Source organism: Aulonocara sp. 'chitande type north' Nkhata Bay, linkage group LG16, assembly GCF_057382095.1.
Source record: "Aulonocara sp. 'chitande type north' Nkhata Bay isolate Kocher_YH1m ecotype deep benthic linkage group LG16, A_spYH_male_GT1.1, whole genome shotgun sequence".
Classification (NCBI taxonomy): Eukaryota; Metazoa; Chordata; class Actinopteri; order Cichliformes; family Cichlidae; genus Aulonocara; species Aulonocara sp. 'chitande type north' Nkhata Bay.
Window position 1 is genome coordinate 19,869,555 of NC_141359.1, and position 25,199 is coordinate 19,894,753.

General features: G+C 40.0%; 2 protein-coding genes across 3 annotated transcripts in view; both read right to left on the bottom strand.

The window, feature by feature from the left end:
* Positions 1 to 1,335, bottom strand: otos2 (otospiralin 2). The gene is made up of 3 exons (XM_086267584.1): positions 953 to 1,335; positions 724 to 788; positions 1 to 604 (listed from the first exon to the last, which is right to left on the bottom strand). The coding sequence occupies exons 1-3, from the start codon at positions 1,027 to 1,029 to the stop codon at positions 384 to 386; spliced, it is 363 nt and encodes a 120-aa protein (XP_086123710.1). The 5' UTR covers positions 1,030 to 1,335; the 3' UTR covers positions 1 to 383.
* A 6,913-nt stretch (positions 1,336 to 8,248) lies between these two features.
* Positions 8,249 to 25,199, bottom strand: part of LOC147311353 (cytoplasmic protein NCK2-like) — a 41,350-nt gene continuing 24,399 nt past the window's right edge. For both annotated transcript variants that reach the window (XM_086266965.1, XM_086266963.1), the window contains exons 2-4: positions 23,639 to 23,880; positions 13,301 to 14,076; positions 8,249 to 10,497 (exon numbers count right to left, since the gene is read on the bottom strand). In XM_086266965.1, coding sequence (XP_086123091.1) covers positions 10,303 to 10,497; positions 13,301 to 14,076; positions 23,639 to 23,864 — 1,197 coding nt within the window. In that variant the 5' untranslated portion in view covers positions 23,865 to 23,880 and the 3' untranslated portion in view covers positions 8,249 to 10,302. The remainder of the gene's footprint in view (positions 10,498 to 13,300; positions 14,077 to 23,638; positions 23,881 to 25,199) is intronic.

Below are 25,199 nucleotides of genomic sequence, written 5' to 3' on the forward strand. Positions count from 1 at the left end.
CAATTTGCTCTAAATTTATTTCACTCTTTGTGCTTTATTTTTAATGACTGCAGCGTATCCCAGGTGTCAGTGAGCAAGAGGTGGGATAACCTCGACCATGTGCCAGTGTAATACAGACAGAGTAAAGAAGCTAAAGTACGATGCTCCAAGTTTATATCTACTTATATAATTCCACATTATATCTCCCTGCTGTAAACATGTTTAGATAAAATGCATATTGACATTGTTTTGGTTTTTTTGCAATGTTTAAAGCATGTAAGAAACTCTAATAACAATGATTATCATCATATGTGATGATTTTTTCCAGTAAACATCTAAACAGGTAATACAGGTAACTTCTTCCTGTACTAACATCTTTCAGTTTTCCATCTGTACCCTTCATCTCACTCCTCAGCCTCAGTCTCAGGCTCGGGACGGTCATAGCCCAGCTCGCTGCTGATGGGGAAGTGAGCCCAGAAGGTGCGAGCCAAGTCCAGCATCCCATTATCGGCCGCCTGGGCTCGCAGCTCCTCCAACCATCCGAAAAAGTCAGATGACCACAGGCCCCAGTACGGCACGCTTCGCTTCTCCCTCTCCTCCCTCCTGCCAGCCGCCTCGCTCCCCTCTGAAAGCAGACGGCAGTGTGAGCGCACATTTCACACCTCGTCTCTCATCTCAGAATATCTACGAGTCACAATAGCAGGTCCACTGATGTGTAATGCATTATACGAGCTGCAGACACACCTGCAGGAGGCAGGAAGCTCAGCAGCAGAAGAAAGAGCAGCACTGACACGTACGGAGCATGCATGCTGAGAGACAAAACACAAAAGACGTCTCATGAATGCCATCTCAAAAGCAGGTACAATTTCCACGGGATTATTGCATATTGTTTAAGAAATATTCACATCACAGCCGACTGCGCGTGTCTATAAAGAAGAGAAATGTTGTCGTGTGTGGATCCATGTTGTCTTACCTGACCAGCAGAGAATTCAGCTTTAGTCCTGTCCTCTGTCCTTCTTCCTCAGACTGATCTGAGCACGATGACTGCATCTCGGTTTAAAGGTGAGAAAAAGGCGGACATGTTTGCTTTTCACATTTTGCCTCCCTTCTTACCTCTCATGGTCCTTTGCCAAAATCCTCTAATGTCAGATGGGTAAAAGATTCCTGTGTAAACGGGACTGTCAAGAAAACATTAGCAATTATAGATTTGGATGAGGATGTTCTAATATCTGATGGAGCCGATTAAAGAATGAATGACTGTAATATAACCAGACTGTCACAACCATCAGCAGTTAAGTGTGACATCTGTGGCCTTGATTTTCTTTCAAGTCAAAAAGAAGTGAGAAAAGCAGCGAGAGGAGAGGAATGAAAGCACATTAAAAAAAGACATACACACACACACCAGGTGGTTTTCACACCTGCTATTCAGACAGTCTACACCAGCATTGAGCCAAAGGGCATAAAGTCAGTTGGCAGGTTTTGCACCCTCAAGTCTTCTTCTCCCCTGTGAAATCTGCTTCATTCATTCATGACTGAATCCACGCCGTGGATCAGAGGAGCAGCGCTCTGATAGAGAAGACGCTGCACAAAACTTCAAGTGATCTTTAGAGGATGAGTGAATGTTATTGACTTACTGAGAGCAAATCCGGTGAAAAGACCAAAACAAACAATAGCTCTCGAAACTTTGACTTCCCTGCACCTCTCCTTTCTGCTTAAATCTTAAAAGGTACCTCAGGCATGTAGTTTTACTTTTTAAACAGGCTCAGTTAATCCCCAAAGGATGAAAGCCTGAATGAATAATGGTTTTATCTAACCTTTGTTTAACCACGGAAACACCACTAAATTTAAAAAAATGACAGCGAGCGGAGCAGTAAATTGTAATTACCACAAGCTTAATTAAATTTCTGTTAGAAACTGAAGGTTTATTATGAGCAACCTTTAATAAAGCTTTTTTCTGCAGTCACACTTGGTTGGATTATAAAATTATTGTGAAAACGTGCAACGAGTTTGCAGTCTCATTGTCTTCCAAGCAATTATTTTAAAAGCAAAGACGAGTTTGAAGACTTGAAGTCAGTCGGCATCTTTAAAACGACTTTGGTGAATCAAGATGACACAAAATCAACGACAGGAGCTGAATGCAGCCGAGCTGGCAATTGCATGTAATCTGATTGGGATGCTGTCTCGATTAACTGTGATAAAAGACAGAAACTGTGAACCTGCTGCCATCCATCCATCACTCCAGCTTCCCTAATCTCGCTAACTGCACGTCTTTGGACTGTGAGAGGAAGCATGCAGACACGAGGCAAACATGCGAACTCTACACAGAAATAAGCCAGCTAGATGGCGGCTTGTAACCTAATTATATTCTAACTATATTCAAAGTAACGACAAAATCTGAGAGATTTTTTAAACAGAAATTTCCCCACAAATAGTGACATAGTTGCTGCTGCAGGATGATATAATTGCTCAGCAACTTTTATATGACAATATAATGAGAATCCAACCAGATTCAGTTCGATTACATTTTATTTATATAGCACCAAATCACAACAACAGTCGCCTCAAGGTGCTTTATATGGTAAAGACCCTACAAAAATACAGAGGGGAGAAACAGATGAGTCATGTTGCATGTTTTTATCCACTGTAACAGGTGTTTTGTGGGTTGCCCTTGGGTTCTTTCTCACCTCTGACAGTCTCAGCTCTTGGTGTGATCTTTGCCCACTACTTTGTTTGTTGTGTTGTGAACACCCTGGTCTATAGAAATGATTCTGAAGCCTTTTCTTTGGGGACACAGGAAAAAGTGTTGAACAGATTCTATGTATCATTTTTCATTTCTGAATTGTAAAAATTGACTCCAAGCAGGTTTTTCTTAATTTTGAAACTCTGACAGCATCACGCATCCTCTTTTTTAAATATTTCTTATATTTCTTATTTTTAACACTGGATTAATCTGTTTTCCTACCTGCAACATCTGTGCTTCCACAAGTGTAAAAGACCTATTTTTTTTCTCCTACAGCCGTCTCATTTGTCTTTTTGTGTTACCCAGCATTCATTACTCCACACTATCACTCCATGGGAACTGCAAACTTTTACCGCACCAACATACCCTTGTGTCACTTCGCATTTTTGTTTCCAGTTTTTAACCAGGTGGTAACAACTGTGGGGCTTATCCAGGATCCGAACAAAGCAAACATTTTGAGCTCTAGTTTTTGATAAGAGAAATCTTTCTCCTTGTTGGAATCTGGACAGATTGAGTTGGTTCACACTGCTTGCTCTCCTGGCAAAACACCATAGCTTATCTCTTTAAAAAACTTTTTGTTTGTATTTTAAGGTTTCTGTTTACGTGAAAACTTTTTGACATTTTGGGGGGTTTAAATAGGCTGAATTTGACTGAAAGGAATGTTTATAATCACAGTTATGTGCAGGGCTGATGAGCCAATGGATCATCGTTAAACTGCAAATTCTCAACACATTTTAATGCTAAATCATGTGACTTTTACTTTCCTCAATAATGAGTCATTAGAAAATACACATTTTAGTTTTTCATGTATTTTGAAACTGGGTTTTTATTGTTTTTGGAGAGCTGGGATATAAATGTGCCCAGCTTTAAAGCACTTTGGGTCAGCTTCTGTTGTTTAAACGTGCTACAGGTTGTAAAACAAAATCTGAATGTAACAGTCAACACAAAAAAGTTCAATTTTAATAATACATGCCTGAGGTATATTTTAATTTAACACAATTGTTTGGGCTAAATACTGAACTGAACGATATTGATACTTAGTTGTTCAACTATATTTACATATGAGGCCAGATAATACAGCCAGTTAAGTTAACCTACTTGTACGTCTTTATGATGATAAATGCATTGATTATCTCTCATTTTAAACTAATATATTCAGACAAAACTGAGGTTATTGAACTCTGCATGACATTATCTTGACCTTCAGTAACACTGTGAGAAATCTTGGTTGGTTTTGACCAGGATGTTTCCTTCACTGTGAATAATAAACACATACATGAGATTACCTTCATTAATATGCACGATATCTTTAAAACTGTAAATATCCCGTCTCAGATTGATGTTGAAAAACCAGTTAAAGCATTTTCACTGAGAAGCCTTCAGCTGATCCAAACCCCTGCGTACCGACAGGGACTAGAAAGAGAGAACATTTCTCCCACACTGGCTTCTCTTCATTGGCTCCCTTTAAATCCAGAATTGAATTTAAAATCCTTCTCCTCACATAAAAAGTCTTGAATAATCAGACCCTGTCATATTTTAAAGATCTCACAGTAGCATATAATCCCAACAGAGTACTTCTTTCTCTGTTAAACAGACATCCTCTCCACTTTTACGATTTGATAAATCTTATTTTACACTGATATACTCTGACTGCTTTGAGGCTTTCCATAATGAATTGAGGGTTTCTTCTTCACTCATCTCTTTTCACTCTCTCTGTGTTTATGCATCACCACTCTCCACATCTGCTCATGGCGGGCAGCCATTCCACCCTGAGCCTGGTTCTGCTGGAGGTTTCTTCCTGTTAAAGGGAAATTTTTACTTCCTACTGTCGCCAAGTGCTTGCTCATGGGTGTCATATGATTATGGAGGTTTCTTTCTATATTCTAGTGTATTTACTTTACAGTATAAAACGCCATGTGTTGTTTTGGTTTCCTCCCCCAGCATGTTGACAGCACTATGTGGGAAAGCAGATCACTGGATCATTTGTCTACCAATGTTAAATTAAACTTCGGCTTCATCTTGAAGAGGTCGACCAGGTGGCCTATTTTGAAACAACAGATTTAGTTGTGCAGGCCACATGGGGGTGATATAAATAACATTATTGAGTGCGTGACAGTTTTTAAGAGGATACCACTGTCACAACCAGGATGGCTGTTTTTCTAAAAGAAAATGACCTACAGACAAGTATCTGCTGATGGATGGATGGATAAATAAATAAATAAATAAATAAATAAATAAATAAATAAATAAATAAATAAGAGGAGACGTTTGGTGACAAGAACAAGCTGAAAAGGGTACAGTTTGACCTTAAGGTGAGACACGGGGAGCGCAAGGACTCCCACAGACGAGCTGGCAAATAAATTAAAGCAAAACAACATCAAGAGAGGTGTGGATAAGCATGAGGCAGATTATAGACTTTGACATCAAAGATCATGAGGAAGGGGAGGGCAGGGTAGATAGGATTGGTGTGAACGCAGTGCTATGAAAAAGCATTTGTGTCCTTCTGGATCGCTTAAATTTTTGCGCCTGTGTCAAAGACAACCTGAGTAAACACAAAACGCAATTTTTAAATGATTTCAGTTCTTAAAGGAGAACAGCTTTCATACCCATCTCGCCTGTGTGAAAAAGTAATTACCCCTTGTTAAATTATGAATTGATTGATGTCATTGAGGTGATTAACAACATTTTTTCACAAAGCTGAGTTCAGTTTCATTGGCACAACATATCACTTAAATGAAACCTGACAAAGTGAAGGAGGCTAAACGATCTTAAAAATCAACACATACCACAAACTAAAGAAAAAGCTGACAAAGTCACTGACACCGATTAATCTGGAAAGCATTACACAGTCATCACTAAGGCTTTGAGAGCCACAGTGAGAGCCATTATCTATAAATGGAGGAAAGTGGGAACAGTGGTGAACCTTCCCACGGGGGACTGGTCTATCAAAATGACTCCAAAAGCACATCAATGACTCATCCAGGAGGTTACAAAAGACCCTAAAACAACATCTAAGGAGCTGCAGGTCTCTCATGTCGCAGTTAAGGACAGATTTCATGATTCAACAATAAGAAAGAGACTGGGTAAAAATGGCATCCATGAGAGAGTTCAAGGAGAAAACCACTGCTGGCCAAAAGGAACACAAAGGCTTGTCTCACATTTGCCAAAAAAACCCATCTTGATGACTTTTAGGAAAATACTTTGTGGACTGCCGATACAAAAGCAGAACTTTTCGGAAGGTTTGAGTCTCATTACATTTGCTGTAAAACTAACATAGCAAATAATAAAAGATCACGCCAACAATCAAGCATGATGGTGGTTGTGTGATGGTCTGAGGCTGCGTTGCTGGACTTGGGTTCTACATTGGGACGATGATCCAGGACACACCACCAAGTCCACTTCTGAATGGCTCAAAACACAAAATAAAGTTTGTGCAGAGGCCTGGTCAAAGTCTGGATTTACATTGAGATGCTTTGGGATGACGTCATACAGGCCACGCTTCAAAACCGTCCAGCATAGCTGAATTCAAACAATTCTGTGGGCCAAAATTCCTCAACAGTGACAGGAAAGACTCCAGTTATCCAAAATGCTTTCAGCCAAGGGTGGCACAATCAGTTAAAAGGTTTAGGAGGCAATTACTTTTTCACAGCGCCAGGTAAGTTTGGATAAGCATTTCCCCTTAATAATAAATCATGATCTAAAAACTGCATTTTGTATCTTCTCAGCTTAGCTTTGTCAAATATTAGAGTTGGTTTGATGAACTGAAACATGTGAGACGAATAAGAAAACAATAAATCAGGAAATGGAGAAATGCATTTGTGCTCTCTGCTGGATAAGCCGTACCTCAATATTGAAATATTGTTTAATCACATATTTAGTGATCCCCCGTTTGTGTTGTGGCCCCTTCTCTCAGTTGTCGGTGCCGCACACTGATGGCCACAACTCTGCTTTCAAACAACAACTCTGATTGTCTTTGTGTCAGTGGGGTATAAACATGCTGTGGAGCTAAGAAACACAAACGTCTTCATTAATTTAATGTTTCTGTTTTTCCACTAGAGACGGGGAGTCGACTCAGCTGCTACGAACACTACAAAATAAGAACAATACCAAAATAAGTGACTGTGACAATTCGATTTGAATTACTCTAAACTACAGCAGTCAGTCAGTAATGATGCCTCTCTCTGCTGAGCCTTTGGTTGCTTTGAGCTCACTTTCCTTTTAAATCAAGTACACTAATTTTAGATAACCATTCACGTGTGCTCCCCTGTTCACCAGTTTATTCTTTGGCCAGTTAACCCTGCATTATTATTGAAGACGAATTTTGAAAGAGGCTGAATGAAAATCAATGAAATTGCTGACATTCAGCTTTAGTTTAATTCATTCAGATTAAAGACTCCAGGCAGTGTGAGTTGCCAGAACAACCAAACACATAATCCTGCTGCTCAGGTGAACAGTTCAGGTGACAATCGAATAAGCCCAATACTGCCACCATGTGGGGAATTCTGCATACTGCGGCCCACATTTTTTCCGACGTTTTCAGTCATTATTATTAATAATAATAATAATAATAAAATAACTTTTACAGCTCTGTCTCATCTTTCCACTTGGACACTGCTTTGTAAATAACAGCTGGCCCAAAAGACGGTGTACTCGATCTCCATTAAAAATGTGAGACTAGAGAGCCAATCCATTTAAACCCCAGTGCAGTTTAAGGTACGTTGACATGCTGTAGTCATCACTCTCACATAAAGATATGAAATCCCAACTGGCAGCTTGGTCCCGTCAAAGCTGAGGCAGATGGCGGTTTAATTGTGACTGACTCAGACACAAACACCCTGCGAGGGTGACCTCAATCATCAGAACGATTCTGGTTACACCAGCTGACGTTTGTAGGGGTTAGCTATTTGCCAGACAGGATTCAAGAGGCCTGGGGGGGGACTTTAAATGGCTGAATGGGCTTGTATACAGTGGTAAACCCCGTTAGATTCCCTTAAAGAAATGTGTGAAATAAAAAAGGAAACGCTCATTTTTTTTTTTTTTAAAGAATTAGAATAATCCTGAAGTGATTTTCATTTTTCAGACCGGTGCAGTCAGGTTTATTAAAAGCAGACGTGTTAAAAAGAACACAGAGGAGCATAAAGTACAATCCTGAAGTGGTTTTAAGACCCAAGGATGATAGAAAAAACATCTTTAAAATCTTCATCTTCTCCACATCTTGCTTAAAGCTGCTTTCATATAATTTAAACACCAAAACAATTCCAGGACAATACTGAGACAAAAGTTGAACTCAGCCAAGCTATGAAGCACGGTGGGGAAATTATTTGCAAATGCTCTGAAACCTCAGGGCCTTGATTTCATTGCTGTCTGATAATTAATCAGACAGCAATGAAATCAGCAGAGAAGGAATTTAACAGGAGTCTCATATCACCGTTAATTTGATCGCATTAGAAAATGAGAAAGCCTCTCTCTCTCTCAGAGCAGAACGGCTACACCATGCTGGCATTAACCTTTCAAAGTAATCACACATAATTTAGTATTCTTCAAAAAATTTTATTGAACAAAAGTATCTCAATTCTCATCACGTTGTCGGTGATACAGTACCATAGTTGGATCTTAATGATTCATATATGCACCTCTTCTTATTTTGAATATATACATACAGTGGAGACAAGAATTAAATAACAATGCTCAATAACATTCAGATATATCATATAAAAGCTGAGGACCCCATGATCAACACTTCCATTGGTAAACAAATGCACATAGCAAACAAAAATAAGAGGAAAATGCGTGGCGGGACTAAGGTTATAACTTTCAGCTAAGATGAGAATGTATTTGGTTTCTTGACAGTGAAAGATGAATTTTTTTTATATATGTGTATATAAAGAGACAGAAACCTAAGCCCTGCTCCACTCTGTTACGGTTCCTACACCTGTTAGACATGCACAACACACATCAAGGGTACAATGGCATCTCTATATTTACCCAGAAACAATTATCTTTGATTTCACTTCTACCTGAAGTGTCACAAACTGTTTAGCTGGCCATGCTAAAGGCAGACAATCCGGATTTCAGGGTGGATTATTACTATTCATTTTACTTTTATAAAGACAACTTCGTTCAATTTTTCTTTTTTGCTAGATTCAAAGAGACCAGGCTTCAGACCTGTCATATGTTCAGTAAAACTGGACTACTCTCCAAGTCATTTTGTGATTCATTTGTTAATAAAAGAAAGATTTTGTGATTTGTAAAGGCAGTATATCATTTCCTAAATACTCTGAAACAGGGTCTCAGGTAATAACTTTACCATTTTTCCTTTTTAAAGACTTTTTTGGTATAATATCCCTTCCAAAGTTCTCATCGGTCAGATGTGAGAAGGTATTTTATTTCCATGGGCAGGCGCTGGAGCAGATCAAGTGGAATTACTCAGGTTAGCAGAAAAAAGCTTTTTATTATTCTTCAGTCAGTATCGTGAAATACTGGAGAACAGTAACATGTCCAGCGTGACACTATAAAGCATGAGCACAGAGTTATGAACGACTGACGTACTATGGCGAGTGCAGTGCAGCCCTGGAGCCAGTAGTAATGGGTACAAGGTGGCACATTTGGTTACACAAATAAAACATTTAAACTCTACAGGAAATCAGAAGTCTCCACTATTGCATTAGTGCTCCCACCTAGACTGCTTTTAGGAAGTGCTGTATCCAGATTTTAAGTACTACAAACTAACGATGGGGTCTGTGAAGATGGAAACAAGGAGGGATTTAAGTTAAACAAAAAAAAAGGAGAAATTTAAATGAGGAGAAAATGAGGAATGGTGAAAACTCTGAGACAAAGGGCAAAAGGCAAGAGAGTGATTCTGGTCACTTTGTGAAGTCACTGAATGAAGAAGCAACAGTTTAAACCTCCAGAGAGGAAATTAATTTAACTATTTTTTAAAAAGAGACAAAAAAAAAAGCATCAACTCTGTAACAAGCATTTCTTAAAAAGAAAAAAAAAAGTGAAGAAAAAACAATGGCCAGCGATTCGACAGGACAACACCAGAGTTAGGTCCCACAGAGGTCTGAGTTCTCTCTGAACTCTTAAATGTCTGTTCTCCTGTGTGGATTAAGAGCAATGGTGTAACTTACAATGTGCGTGCTAGTAAATGGACATTATGTATGACATCAGAAGGAGAGCTCAACACCCAACCAGGCTTCAGGCGTTCTGTTAGCAGCAGATTTGGTCACTGCAGTTTGCACATCTTAGATTGAGAGGCTGTTTTGTTTTTTCCTTTTTTCTCGTATTTAATTCTTTTGGCATGGTGTTGTAAATGAAGGATGCAGATATTTGCTGACACAGTGCTGGCTGTCTTCAGGTTAACGGCTCGGTTGGAGAGCTAGAGAAAGTTTCGCCTGCTCACTGCTAGGACAGATAAGACGCGGAGGTGCGAGAGAGGATCTAGACGTGGTACAGACGCCACAGCAAGAGGGTCCAGAGCTAAGGCTTGAGTTAAGACAGTCGGGGAGTGGCATTAGTGTTTGGTGTATGAGAGTGCATGTGTGTGTGTATGAGCATCCAGTGTAGGTGTGAGGGTGTGTAAATCACAGCAGTGCTTTGACCAGGTACAGCTTCTCCCCATGTTCGCTGGTGAAGATGGGAGCTTTCTTGTAATGCTCCACAAGTTCATCCATGGAGTTAAACCTGCGCTGGCCAATACAGTACACTCCGTCTGACAGCTGCACTTTAAAGTGCTTATTCTTACCCACCGCCTTCAGAGACACGGAGAAGTCACTGGGCTGAAAAACAAAAATGCAGACAGTTGTTACGGTTAGAAATGTGAGAGAATGACTGGGGGAAAAATGTGGAAATAAATTCAAAAGCAGACTGTGTTACAACCAGCAGGTGGCAGCATACGCCTAAACTTAAAGAGCTTGAACTACATTCATCCAACTGCAACATGTGAAATTCTGGTGTTCCGTGAGGAAAATAAATAAATCAAATGAATAATCCCATATACCATCCAACCCCACGTAGAAAGGTGTTTTAATGCATGTCGTTGCTCTTCTTAGCTGTTCAGTCCGTGCAGAGTTTTACTCTTAACGCTTCAATTTCCACTGCTGTAAGTGGGACGTTTTTTCTGAGGTTACCTAAAATCCGAATTTAAAGTGTGACCGCATGCAAGCTGTATTTATGACATCAAAAACGTACTGAAGAAATCTGAAACCCTGCGCCAAGACACAACCTAATCTTTTTTAGATGCACTTAAAATAAAAAAAAAGAAGAAATTCACTTCATAACAGCTGACATCAGATGGCTGCAGTGCAATGACAGAGGTGATCTACAGCAACAAATAATATACAATTCAATTTAACGGTCACCGTGAATTGTCCTTTTCATTAAAAAGAAAAACTTTTTTTAATCTAATAAACTCTGTCCTGCATGGAATCTCCTTTATTCCTCATAACACAAAGATGCATTTCAAAGCGGTTGGTTTGTAACCATTTTCAGCCAGTAATGAAGCCACAAAGGCTTTTGCTCCAAACCAGATTTATGCCTTCCTTAATCAGCAGCTTTTCAGCCGTGCTTGCATAACTGAAGATATTTCAAGACAAGCTTGTTAACAATATTATGTGGTGTAGGTACTTTATTAGGTTATACAATGTCACTGGACCACAAAAAATGGTGGTTACGGAGAGAGCACTGTGCAGGCTATGCCAGCATACACTCACTGGCAAATTCATGTTCAGGTGCTCGTCAATAAAAATATCTAATCAGCCAATCATATGGCAGCAATTTAATGCATTCAGGCATGTAGACGTGGTCAAGATGACTTCCTGAAGTTCAAATTGAAAACCAGAATGGGAAAGGAAGGTGACTAAACATTAGGGGTGGGGGAAAAAATCGATACTGTGTAGTATCGTGATATTTTGTTTGCTAATAACGTATCGATACAGGGACAGCAGAAATCGATATTTTGTTACAAAAAAGGTTTTTGTGCTCTGACTTCAGAGCATGTTGATCCTTTTTCTGAGCAAGAATCCTGACATTCCTTCACTGTCCAAATGTGTTTAACTTTTTTTTGGCAGCAATAAACATGACAGTTTACTTATTTTAATTTAAGACATGTTTTATTTTAATTAAGTTTAAAACTTTTTTATTTAATGTAAAATTATATTTTGTTTTATTTTACTTTCAAATTCTTCAGTTGCTGAAGGGGCTGCATAGTTTTCATAAATTGCATAGTTCAGAATAGCTATAATTGTACCAGATGGTTGCATTCAGTTAAGTTGGACTAGACTGTAATACAAACTGTTCAGTTTGTCAACAATAATACTGACTGAAAAGAGAAAGACTGAGTGTGAGACTTTGATATTAGATAAAATGAATATTGATAAAGTTTACCTTTATGTACAGAATCTGAATATCACAAAATATTTTAAAAAATTGCAATAATATCGTATCGTGCGTTAAGTATTGTGATAATATCGTATCGTGGGATGTATGGTGATTCCCACCTCTAGTAAACATGTGACTGAACTGGCACTGTCATTGGCACCAGACAGGCTGGTCTGAGTATTTCAGAAACTGATGTTCTACTGGGATTTACTACATAGCCACCTCTGATGTTTACAGAGAATGGACTGAAAAGGAGAAAATATCTGCTAAGTGGCAGTTCTCTGTGTGAAAACGTCTTGTTGATTTCAGAGGTTAGAGGAGAAGTGCCAGACTGCTTGGAGCTGACAGGAAGAGAACATTAACTTAAATAACTACTTGTTAAAACTTAGGTGCGCAGAAGAGCATCTCTGTATCCACAGCACGTTGAACCTTGAAAGAGATGTACTACAGCAGCTGAAGACCACACAACTTTTGTATGTGGACGAAGAGTTTCGCATCATATGCAGCTAGCAAATCTGCAGCAGCTGTGTGATGCCATCACTTCAACATGGACCAAAATCTCTGAAGAATATTTCAACACCTTGTTGAATCTGTGCCAAGAAGATTTAAGATAGTTCTGAAGACAAAAGGGGGTCTAACGTGGTGTAACGAATGAAATGGCACATACTGGAGTGTAATTATTACGAGCTTCAGCAGCAACGCATCACTGAAAAAACTTGAGGATTTGACCAGAAGCCTTTTGTTGTTATTAGTGTAAGCAACAGCAAAGGGTATATTCTGTACAGATTTAACACAGTTCTACAAATTAAGCTTCTAAGTAGTTAAAAAGATGGATGAAGAAAAAAAGAACACAATCCTTGCTAGAAGTAATTTTCACTGAGAGTGTAATTACTGTAGCAGTTTCTGGTTAAATATTTCTCCGACCAGCTGCTTCTGCTCTAAGCATGTGAATGTGAAAAATCATGTGATTGCTTATCAGGTTGCGTCTAATGTTTGTGTTAAATAGGACTGATTACTAAAAAGGTCAAGATTTCATATACATCATGTCTTTAAGCTTTTAAAATACTTAAACGCAGGTCCTGACATGGAGAAACATGCGGACTATATTTCCAAACTGCTCTTTTTTTTTCTACCAGGATTCATCCTCAGTTTCTCCCAGTATCCAAAATACTACTCTATCATGACTTCACCCAAGTGACTCACCGATGACTCGCTGTCTCGTATGAGGAAGTCACCCTCTTCGCCTTTCTCGTTGAGTATGCACTCAGCCTGGTGTCTGGTGATGTTGCCGTAGTACCAGTCCCTGCCAGCGAACCTCCCTGAGCGTGCCGGTGCCAGGAGGCGGTTCTGTGGGGAGCTCGACGTAGAGGAGGGCGGGCCAGGCCGCTCGTCCAGCATCGCCACATAGTTTTTAGGTACCAGGCCCACCATGCCACGTGAGTTTTTACACCTCCACCACTCTGGGTCGTTCTCGGGCTTCTCCACCACTTCCATGACTTCTCCCTTCTCAAAGTTTAGCTCCTCCTCTGTCACAGAGCTGAAGGGGTAGAGAGTCTGAACCAGGTGAAGAACTCCCCCACGGCCACCTGTGCGCCCGTTTGCCAACAAAGTTCCTTGAGAAGCTTCGAGGTATCCCTGCGAGGAATCGCCCTCCCCTCTATCATCTGACCCTCCGAGCTCCTCTTGGACGTAATTGGAGGGAAACCAGCCTACCCGCCCCGCCTGATTGCCCCGCCACCAGCCGTCACTGCACTTCTCCATCACGATCACTCTGGAGCCTTTCACCAGGGTCAGCTCATCATCCCTCTCTGCTGTGTAGGCAAACTTAACTGTAGCAGGGATATTGAGGTCATAGATTCTCTCTGCTGCTCCTACCCCAACTCCTCCACCCCCACTGCCATTGGAGGGGTACTCTGTGTCTGAGCTTGGTGTTGGGGAAGCATCTCGGGCACTCGTCTTCCTCTTAGTTTTTCCTAAACCTGTGCACATAAACAGAAGAGTAACGTTACACAGATGGTAGCAAACACACAATTTTTTCCCCACATTTCTACCAGATTAGTCATATCATAATTTGGTCTCCGCAATACCCCACTTTTCTTACCAGGTCAACACCAATTGTGTCTGTCTGGTGCTAGTTAACAAATCTCATGTCCCCATAGCTTGTCTTATACATGTCAGTTCAAATAACTGGATAGATCGCTCGTTCTACTCTGCATGTACTTTCCTGGTCAGACTTGTTCCAAATTGTTGACTATGCCACTTTCCAGTAAAGAGTCAACATGGCAGACTTCTCTCACTTGCGTCATACTTTCACTTCATTTGTACAAACGGTCCTCTCACATACACCTAGTTGGTTTAGTGTGTTTAACCATGTCTGCCCAGCTTAATAACCTAGTTAATCTGCAAAGGTGCAGAATCCATTCTGCATCCAAACTTGCATTTAGAGATAAAGATGTGATCATTTTTAGGATGAAAAGGCTTTTGTGAAGCATTGAATAGTTTAGTTTTAAAATTTTGCCATTACAAATTCTAATAAAGAGCACAAAGGGCACCCAATGATAAGTGGGAAATGTTATAAACAGCTGAAAAGTAGGAACTTTTTCAAATAGTCATGGACATTACTTTACTACCAACATCTAATGTTCCAGGTTGTTGGAGAAAGTCTATGCCCCACAGCTCTCTGATATATTTCTACACTACCCTTATTAAGAGAGCCTTCAGCAGCTGCACGTGTGCTTCTACATGAAGCTGCACTCATCGCAGAGCAGGAGGATGCAGGAGGATGCAGGGGACTAACAAACTGGGTCTGCCAGTACTCTCTATGGCGAGTGGCAGAGAGGAGCAGTACATTCAGCTGATCAAACAATAGATAAAGATGCATAGCAGTGCATGGAGGGGAGAAAAAAAGAAGAAAAAAAAATTGCCACATTCAAGCTTTCAGTCATTGTGATCTTTTTATATGAATAGTGCTGTGAAAGCTTGAAAGTCCGTTTATTCCATTCTCTGTAGAGATGATTCCATACTCAGGTCCAGGCTCTGAGGAGGCTTGGTACATTTTTACTCCACCAACAGCATGTTTGGGATCACTGTCATGCTGAAAAATGAAGTTGTTGCCAATCAGAAACATTATAGATGATATTGCACGGGGATCAAAATCTGATGGTACTTTTCTATTTTGACAAGATCCCGAAAACCACTGGCTGAAATGCAGCCTCAAACCATGACAGAGTCATGCCTGTAAAAACTCTGTTGTACATCTCTCCTGAACTCCTCTGTATACACGGATGATCATTTACACCAAAAATTTCAGATTCTTTCCAGTTCTTGTGAAATTTTGCAGTAGCAGTTTCAATTTATCTCAGTCTTTTATAGTTCCCAGCTGTCATTTCTTTTGTCCTGCACTTGTCCAGTTAAAAAAATAAATAAGTACACTCTGGAGATATGCCTAGTTTTGTGCTAAAGCTCTTTCAATTCAATTTTATTCGTACAGTGTCAAATCACAGAACAGTTGCCTCAAGGCACTTTGTAAAACTGCCGTCTTTGGCATTTTTCATATATTCAACTAAAGAAATGGGAATACATTATGTGTTTTTGTGACAGGGTGCTATTAACAGACCGCCTAAGGTAAAAATTAGTTCTTTGCTATACTATTATGACACAACAATGGTTCATCCCTTGAGGCAGGTGCCTTTTTCTGCTTCAGTGACTCATAGGTGAATGTTAAGTTGCTTAACCAAAACAGCAGCAAACTGCAAAACAGCAACAAAAAAACATTCCTGTGAAAATGGTCAGGTACTAGGATTGGACTGAAAACGAACTAAAAAGCAGCCACTGTCCAAAAAACATTGAAAGACCTTCAGAAAGCCTGTAGAAGCATTCCTCAAGACTACATTTAAAGTAGAATAAAATCTGGTTGCTTGGAAGCCACATAAAGAAATGAGGGGAGCTCAGGATTTTTGCACAGTAATGTAAACACTGCTGGAATGACGGCAGCCGTTGTCGTTAACATGTGGGTATGGTGATTTTTTCAAAGAGTGGCTACAAAAATGTATTTTTACAGAGCAGAGCAGCACCTTGGAAACAGCTGTTTTGACTGCTGCTTAACATGGGCCGTACTTCTGTTATTTAAAACTCCTTCAGCTATATGATAATACAAACATGGGTAAATGAGAACGGCTTTTCTGGGATTTCTCCTGTCGTAAAATAAAGTGTATATGAAATTAGATAGTAGCAGATGAGCCAACAGATGCAACTAACTGACAAAAAGGCTGATAATAAATTGCACCGAATCACAAAATTTGCAAAAATCTGTATTAAATCAGTCGTCAAGTCTTTCACTGAATTACAGTTTAGTAGTTCTGACGTTCATACATATGGGCCCCATATTGTACCAACACTAAACATATAGAGATATTTCTGTTGTTGTGGGGAAATGGCATCAAAAATGAACCAAAACTGCTGGAAGGATGAAGCTTCTTGATCATCTCACATTTTGTGGGTCTTCAGACTCACTGGAGGGATGTTCATAAGCAATCAAAAACTGAATTTTGCATAATATGTTCCCTTAATCTTGTAAGAAATAACTAAACACTAATCAGTTCTTGTATATGAGCAGTAATGAAAGTTGCAATAACCTGAAGTAGATAACTGGAAGTAAGCAATAGTCAGAATGGCCTCGGCTGCTAGGGGAAAGGAGGCAGTTACAGTCACAAGAAAACTAATTGAGGCTGCAAGTTGTACTCATGGGCTGTTTGAAGCATTACAAGTGCAAAAAATACTTTAGATACAGGATATGCTATGAGAAACCTCAGAGGTAAAGGGCAGAGTGATACTCGCGATATTAGAATTAAGAAAGAGCTACTCCTCCACTCACACCGAGCACCCCCGCTACTCATAAGGATTGAAATGAAAGCTCATTATCTGCTTGGTATTCTGACGACATCATCTACAGGCCGTGCACACATCTATTTAAATCAAAAGGCTGAAAATAGTTGGTGCTGACAGGGAATGAAAACTGGAGCAGCCACCATGGGCTTGATAATGACAGGCATATCTAGGATCAAAGTCAACTCCTGTCTTACCTGTCTCTGACTTTTTCATTCATGTACTTTCAAAGAGAAGTATTTAAAAACGCGCGTGCATTTCAGTGAGACCTCAAGTTAAAGTCTCTGAGCTGAACATAACCAAGGAGATCTCCTCTTTTCTCAAATTCATGTTAAAATAATAATGATATGCCACACGGCTGACAACATTTATACCATTTACTTGACAGTTGAGGCTTGTGTCATATGCTCATGTGTGCCACTAATGAGTGAAGTGAGCATCTTGACAGCTAATCACCCATTTGTGCCACAGAGCAAGCTGAAATGTCACTGCTGAATAGAACATTTACATTGTTTTGAAAATTGCAGGGTTCACACAGAGTACCATGAAACTTGTTGGCAGAGAGAGGGAGGAGAGAAGAAGTGGAGTGAAGAGAGACAAGGGGTCCCTTGGCAGCTGTTCCACACACACACATACACAAAACATGCAGGAGACCAGGCACATCAGAGGCCACAGCTGACAAAAATGCAAAGAAGAGGGATGAGATAGGAATAACAAACAGATCATGTTTATGGATAGCATATATCTGATAGCTGTGTGTGTGTATGAGTGTATGGGGGAATATTCTGTATCCAGTGACTGCAATCCAACTACTAGACTCTTGGGCCCATTTCAGGTGAACCTTTACGGATAATTAAACACACAGACATACACACACCACCGAAGTAAAGACACCTGACTGCATGGGGGTGGGTGTGTGTGTGTGTGTGTGTGTGGGGGGGGGGGGGGGGGGGGGGTTACTTGTCAAAGAGGCTAAATCATCCTTTGGCAAGTTAACACTGATACGCGCTATAAAGTGGGAAATGAATTCTACAGTGTTTCTCCCTCGTTCAAGTACATATATGGACCGAAGCCAAAAACAGCTCAGCTGTTCAGTCTGTACCTCACTAGTGTAGCGCCCAGTCAAAGATGCCAGGGTTAATTTCTTTCCTAGCGGAAATGTTGCTTTTATGTTAAAAGCTGTGGTGGCAATCGACTAGAGTCTCATTCAAACATGCACTGCACCACCGTATTTCTATAGGCATCAAATAGTCTTTAACCTGACAGATCTCTAGTATAATCCCTGAGTAATCACTAACTGTGCCCATTTAAGAACACCAGCAACAATTGTCTAATTCAGAGCAAACGAGTGGGCATCATGTGTCCTCCCTCCTGTATGTTCTAACCAGGCAGCTTCTCCAACTAAACCAGAGTACTTCCAGTACCAAGAACCTGCCCGACTATACCCTGCTGAGCACCATGTGTGAGAAAGCCCAGTTGTGAACAATGTCTATCGACACTGTATAGATTTTTCTCTGTGTGTTTTGTAATAACAGCTCAGTGAACTAAAAAGTTGATTCTGGCAATGCTTGTTGCCACACACCAAGAACTCTTGAGCACATGCGTGAAAAACCGATCACGGTCAGGGGTCTCTATTAAGTCATTAGGAACATTAATGTACAAGTGACCTATAACTGAATGATGCACTCAGGTGCACATTTTTCCCCCCTAGTCATTTCCACTTCAAGGCACTGGCCTACTGGTTTGAGCAGCAGCAGGCTTTATTCTCTCCTCCCACACATTCACTCCCAAAGTTAACCTACCTCTTCATCTTCTGAAAGAAGACTCTATTTTCAAGCCCAGAGGACTTCAACTCAGAGGGAAGTGAGTTGATGAAAGCCTCAGTGTCTGCATGTTGCAGCATATTGCTTCACTCTATAACTTAGAGTTGAGGACAGTTGAGGGGAAAGTTACTGTAATAAATAAGTCCACAAAATCCAACATTGCCCAGCAGCAAGTCTGTGCAACAATCAAAAAGCAATACCTGGTCCTGGAGGAAAGTATTGGCACTGACTCATCGAGTGGTATGATATAGGAGTAGTTGAAGTGAATCACATGTGAGCAATGCGTGTGTGTGTGTTTTTTTATAGCAGCGTTGCTCTGTTGATATGAGTACCATGGGAAGCAGCTATGGACACCAGTATACCACTAGTGAGCCATGAGCCAAAACATATTCAGTATAGTTGCTGGTAATCTGACTCTGTTGTAGGGATGTGCAATATGACAAAAATCTCATATCCCGATATAAGACATTTATTGTCCTGACAACGATATAAATCACAAAAATGTAACATTTTCTGTGAATTCTGTGAATCTCGGGCAACTCGACTTGCGTGAAGTGTTTCCAGCTGGGTGTCCTTTACCTGGAGTCCATGAATGAAACTATACATTTTTAGACATAAGTTGTAACGGCCACCATTTTCTTTCAACGTTTGAGTCTAAGGTTTATTGTTTAGCACCTGACGGCTCTTTTTTGCTTCTCATCCGTAAACTCTCTGCATACTCTTTCACGTGATTCGGTTTATTTTGAAAAGTCTCAAAAGGATCTTGAGCTTTATTGTGAAAGGTTTACGTGGGAAAACAAACAAGCGGACAGCGGAGCCACGTGATGGTTTTACCATCATTGTTGCTAACGACAACACGTAAAAACAGGCTCTTGTCCATCCGTAGTGTGGTTATATTAAATATAAGAGAAAGAGAGAACTTTAAGAAATTAATATAGCCACTACAGTGACAATCAAAACGATGAAAAAACATTGCTTAGTTTATTTCACAACACCACAAAACAAACGGTAGCGTAATAGGAAACGATAGACATTTTTATATCGTCATTCGATATATATCATTATATCGAACAGCCCTACTCTGTTGTGTTAAAAAAGATGGGTGAACAGAAGTTGCTAGAACCCAAGACCTAGAGGACTAATAAAGTGTGCTTGAAATGGCTGCACATTCTTTTGAAGCTTGTATAGTTTAAGCAGGACACAGGTCTATTTAACGTAGCACTGACAATGACCATGTTTATTAAAAAGTGAAGTGAAATGGGCCATGGGTATGCCGCTTTTTAACCTGAGACAGGAAGAAGTAGGGCTGCTCAATTAATCGAATTTTAATCACGATTATGATCTGGGCTTTCAACGATCATTAAAAATGACTGAGCCGATTATTAGCCCCTCCCTAATTTATCCGCGACACCTTAAAGGCCGGTCCGTGAAAATATTGTCGGGCATAAACCGTCTGTGGCGCAAAAAAGGTTGGAGACCGCTGATTAAGAGGACCCGAGGGAAGCCCGGAAAGCTAAGCAGAAGTTATTTGGAGAGTGACTGCCGTTGGTTGAAAAGAGAGTTTAAAAAAAAAAAAAAACTTCAGTGGTGTTGCACACTATTTTATATTATTTTTTAAAGTCATTGTTAACCCTTTAAAGCCGGTCAGAGCAGCACGCTCCGTTTTGCGTAACTATTTTTAAATCCCTGTAGAACCTGAACCGTGTAAGCTAGCGCAATAATTTGTTTTGCATATGAAACCGGAGGAGTTGTACTTACATCTGATGCCATCAGCTTGTCCTCGGTCACGGTTTCCTTCCACATATAGCTTTGCAAAAATTGCATAAAAAGCGCTTGCAGGAACAAAAACATAATATTCCAGAAACACGCTTTGCCGATCCATCAGCTGTTCGTAACACTTCCCACAGTGAAATGATGCACATGCTGTTTTCTTTGCAAATTTGCATCATAGGATTGTTTTTTGTTTTTCCTGCAGTATATAAAAATTGCTGTATCTCCAAAATAAAACTATGAAGACACTCAAAATAAATTTCCTGTGGTGGGAAACTATTTTTTGCAACTTTATTGTATTTAAAGTTTTGAGGGATAAGCCTCTTAAATTTCTCCAAGTAGAAATATATGTAAACAAAACAAAAGCGATTTTCAATTTTTTTTGTAGTTTATTGCACTTTTTTGCAATTTATGTAATTACTATGGACTTAATGCATACATATTATTAAAATATGGGCTATAACAGTTGTATTGATGTATAGCAACTTGAAATGCTCCCACAAATGGCACTACAGCATGTAAAAAAAATAATATAAGCTCTGGTGGACTCCGTTCTATAGTAGGTCTTAAAGGGTTAAATAAATATTGTCAAATAATCGTGATCTCAATTTCAGTGAAAATAATCGTGATTATCATTTTTGCCATAATCGAGCAGCCCTAGGAAGAAGTGTTTTGCACAGCTCCATATTCACCCACGCACCATCACTCACTGATCGCAGCAGTACAAACAAACAAACAAACAGACAACAACAATAACAACAACAAAAAAAACAAAAAAACAAAAAAAACAGGTGGACGGAAATCAAATTTTTCAATATGTTGCACATTGAGTACTGGCCCAGTTTCAGGATTAAGTAGGACTTTAGCTGAATTCTTTCAGTCATTACTGTTTTTATTTCCTGGGAGAGCAAAGTGGGGCACAAGGCAGCACGCAGCCATTTAGAGTTCAATTTTGCCTCGAGTGATGTTGATGATACAGCCACATTAAAGCACAGAAAATGAAAAGGAAAAGCTGAAGATAACAATAATTATAGACTACCAACATGCTGCATAAACACAATGGACTGACTGAAGAGATGAAAAATAGAAGAAAAAGGCCAGGCTGCTGAGAGGATGAAATAATCAAGCTCCCAGCCAATCAGATTCTCCATTTCAGTGTGTAAGTTCCATTAGCGGCTGACCTCACCTATTGCTCATCACTTCATCATGACAGCGTACTCGCCTATTGAATTTTCTCTGGCTTTTAACACTAAAGAGCTACTAGCTGGAAGCACGCTACTTAGACTGAAATGGAACTAGGCCATAATGATGTAGTCGATATGTAACTTAGTCAGGGGACAGAGAGGTAATCCATCATTCTCGCACAACCATTAGGCGGTTGATTTCTCCACTAATTAAACCACTGATCATAGAAAAGCAGAGACCTACAGTGACGGAGAAAAGAGCTGATGGGAACAATACTGAGGTGGGGGAGTGAGTGAGGGGATGCTATTGTCTCTGTACACAGTGAACTCTTATGAGGGTGACAGTGGCAGGCTGTGCCACGCTAGCCCACATGAGGCTACAGAGTTTCCCCGAGGGCTGGTAGCCACAGAGCTGAGAGTAATCAGAGCATTAGGCTAGACTCCTTTTAGCTCTTTCTCTATTCTCCACTTCACTGTCCTCCCCTCAAATCAAAATATGGGTGCCTTTCAGGGCCACACAGTTACTATTTTTATTCCAGTTGCGCATCTTGATCATCCCCCCGTTAAAATTTAACAGCAGGCATTTCTATTTTTTCCCCTTCTCACCATATCAGTCTCTTCTTCACAAAAAAAGGTATGTCATACTAAAAGTGTCAAAACAGATGAATTTCAGTGTTGCTCTGCCTCCGGCTCTTTTCCTGCTACAAAAAAAACAAGAGCAGGCTTATTTCTTGATGTCGGCTGTTTACCAGGACACACCACAAATCTGTAAGCGATCGGCCATCTCATTTGTGAAGGCTATTTTTCTCGGTGGTCACCTCTGTGGCATTTGTACTCCGGGGGGCAACTTCTCTCCAATCATTTTGTCACCCTACTCCTAAAGTCCAAAAGAAATATGTAAAAATAACTTAGATATCAAGTATTCGACTAGCGCGTGTTCTAACAGGACCCCATTGTGAGACTATTTGTCTTGCTACGAGTTATAATAAATTAAACAAATACCAGGATGCCTGACAGCCATCACAGATCATATTTTGGAGCTGTAGCTGAAAGCTCAGAAATAGATTCCACTGTGCAGCCGCACTAAGGAGCTCACCGTTAATTTAGGAATGTCTCAAAATACCAACATGCGCTACTGTACAAAAAGTTAAAGTCAATGCTCTCCGGCACGTGTGAAAGCCCTGTGTGCCACATATTCAGTCTATGCCACTTTAAGCTGCTGTATTATGCATGAGGTCACATGTAAACTCTACTATATCTCTGTTGATGTCTTGATTGCAAGACAGGCAAGCACATAAAAGAATTACACTTATTTTTCTTTTAAAAGTCTGTCAAACTTGATGCTAACAGACAAACTTTGCTGTCTTTCATCCATATTGTTTTTATAATTGGCTATTACAAAGAAAACCTCTATTTTTGATCAGGGTGCTTAAATGGTGAATGTTAAATGTATTTAATTCATTTAGCCATACTATATTCTCTGCAATCCCTGTCACAGGCTGACAGCTATGGCAACATGTAATTTCTAATATATTCAAGTCACGAATGGGGACTGAGAGACAAGAGTGCTGACAGCTGAGAGCAATGGGCAACTCAACAAGATCCCTGCAGGGCACAGTAACAGCTCCCAGCAAGGGGGTAGACATGGTGAAGAAATCATTTTACTTTTTTTGAGAGAGAGAAGTCAAGCAAACACAAGTGCACACACACAGATATCTGTTTAACACCGCATCTTATCTCCTCCACCACGGCGCACAGAGTATTGAAAAGAGGATGCAGAGATTTTCTGCTTTTACTGAGAATAATCTCCTGGCAGTAGCAACTTGTACACACAAGGCAACCTTTGACTTCTAAGCAGCGTGTGACTGAATTCCTCTTACCCAGAGTGTCTTTGATGTTCTTCACAAGTGAGCCCTTCTTCAGGCTGTTCTTGCGCTCGACGTAGTTTGATGGCACATATCCCGTTTGATTGGAGGCGTTGCGGACACGCCACCAGGTCTTCGAGTCGTCCAGGAGGAAGAGACGCTCATTTTTACGGATGTCAAGTTCCTGGTCCTGCTGGGCCGTGTAGTCCCACTTGGCTACAACAATCACCTCCTCTGTCATCTTTCATGGAGTCCTCCTGTGGGGGGGGGGGAAGAGAAACCTGGAGTGAGCCAAGGACTAAAACTCTTTGCGAACTGCCATACAAATGGTGTACATCAGTATACACATTCACTTATGTGCTATTAGTAAGCACATAAGTTAATTATTATAAGGAAATACTGCTTCTGACTCATCACCTGACTCCAGCCATTAGGCAAGTTATATTTAATCTATGAATCACAACCATAAAGTTGTTATTTTGTTACTTATTAACCAGATTTGCTGTCCAACATTATTAACAATGACAATTACTAACAAAAGACTGCAAAAACATCTTTTACAAAATGTCAAAATATGTATTTTTCCCCCTAATGCAAAGGATAATTTAGAGGTGAGTTTATGTGAGGCTCTGCACTGCTGTGACACATAAGAAGTCATTACAAAAATAATCCATACTCATCCCTGCACAAAGTTATTAAACCGCTTATCCCAGCTCACACTGGGCATTATTCTGCATACACCCTGTACGGGGGTTCCAGTCTATCAGAAGGCTAGATTACGTAAGCAAGCTAAATATGACAATCTCATGTTTGTGAGTCATATTTAATCAAAATTTAAATAGATAATTCATTGGATGGAGACTAGAACAACTCTTCAAACTGCTAATGAAATTCTTACAGGCAAACTTTTTCTTTTTCAGGACAACGGTGCTAAAAACATCAACCCCTCAAAATAAATAAATAATAATTCTCAAAGGACTTCTTTGGTAGAAAACAACAAACACACAAAATCAATTTGTGTGCTCATTTTGAATTCACCCTCCTCAGCACGCACACACATCCACATTACTTTGCCTATTAGATTTTTCTGACAGACAGTGAGCAATTACATGCTCTACTTCACCAAGCTTTAGGTAAGGTCATTCGACGTGAGGCATTGACAAGGAATCACTTATGATGCAACCAAATTTGGGGGAAATCTGCACAGAGATATAAGGAATGTTTGATGGAATTTTTTACTCCAGTTTGTGAAAATCCGCTCTGTGATAAAAGCCACCTCATGGTATGAGAACCATCTTAACAATCCAGTTTATATTTAGCTCTCTGCCAAGTAAGGAGTCTACAAGTGGAAGCTCGATTACTTCAAGACATGACTGACGAGAAATTAGTGGAGATTATAAGGAGCCTTTTGAAGATACGGATAAGTTAAATAATTGACAGTTGAAAGGGGTGTTATAAAGCTTTTTTGTCATCTATTGCCAAGCAACTTAATCAAATAAAACTGCCTGTTTGATATCTACAGTCTAATCTAATGTAAGGCTATCAGGGAGCTATTGTGAGGCACCGAATTACAGCA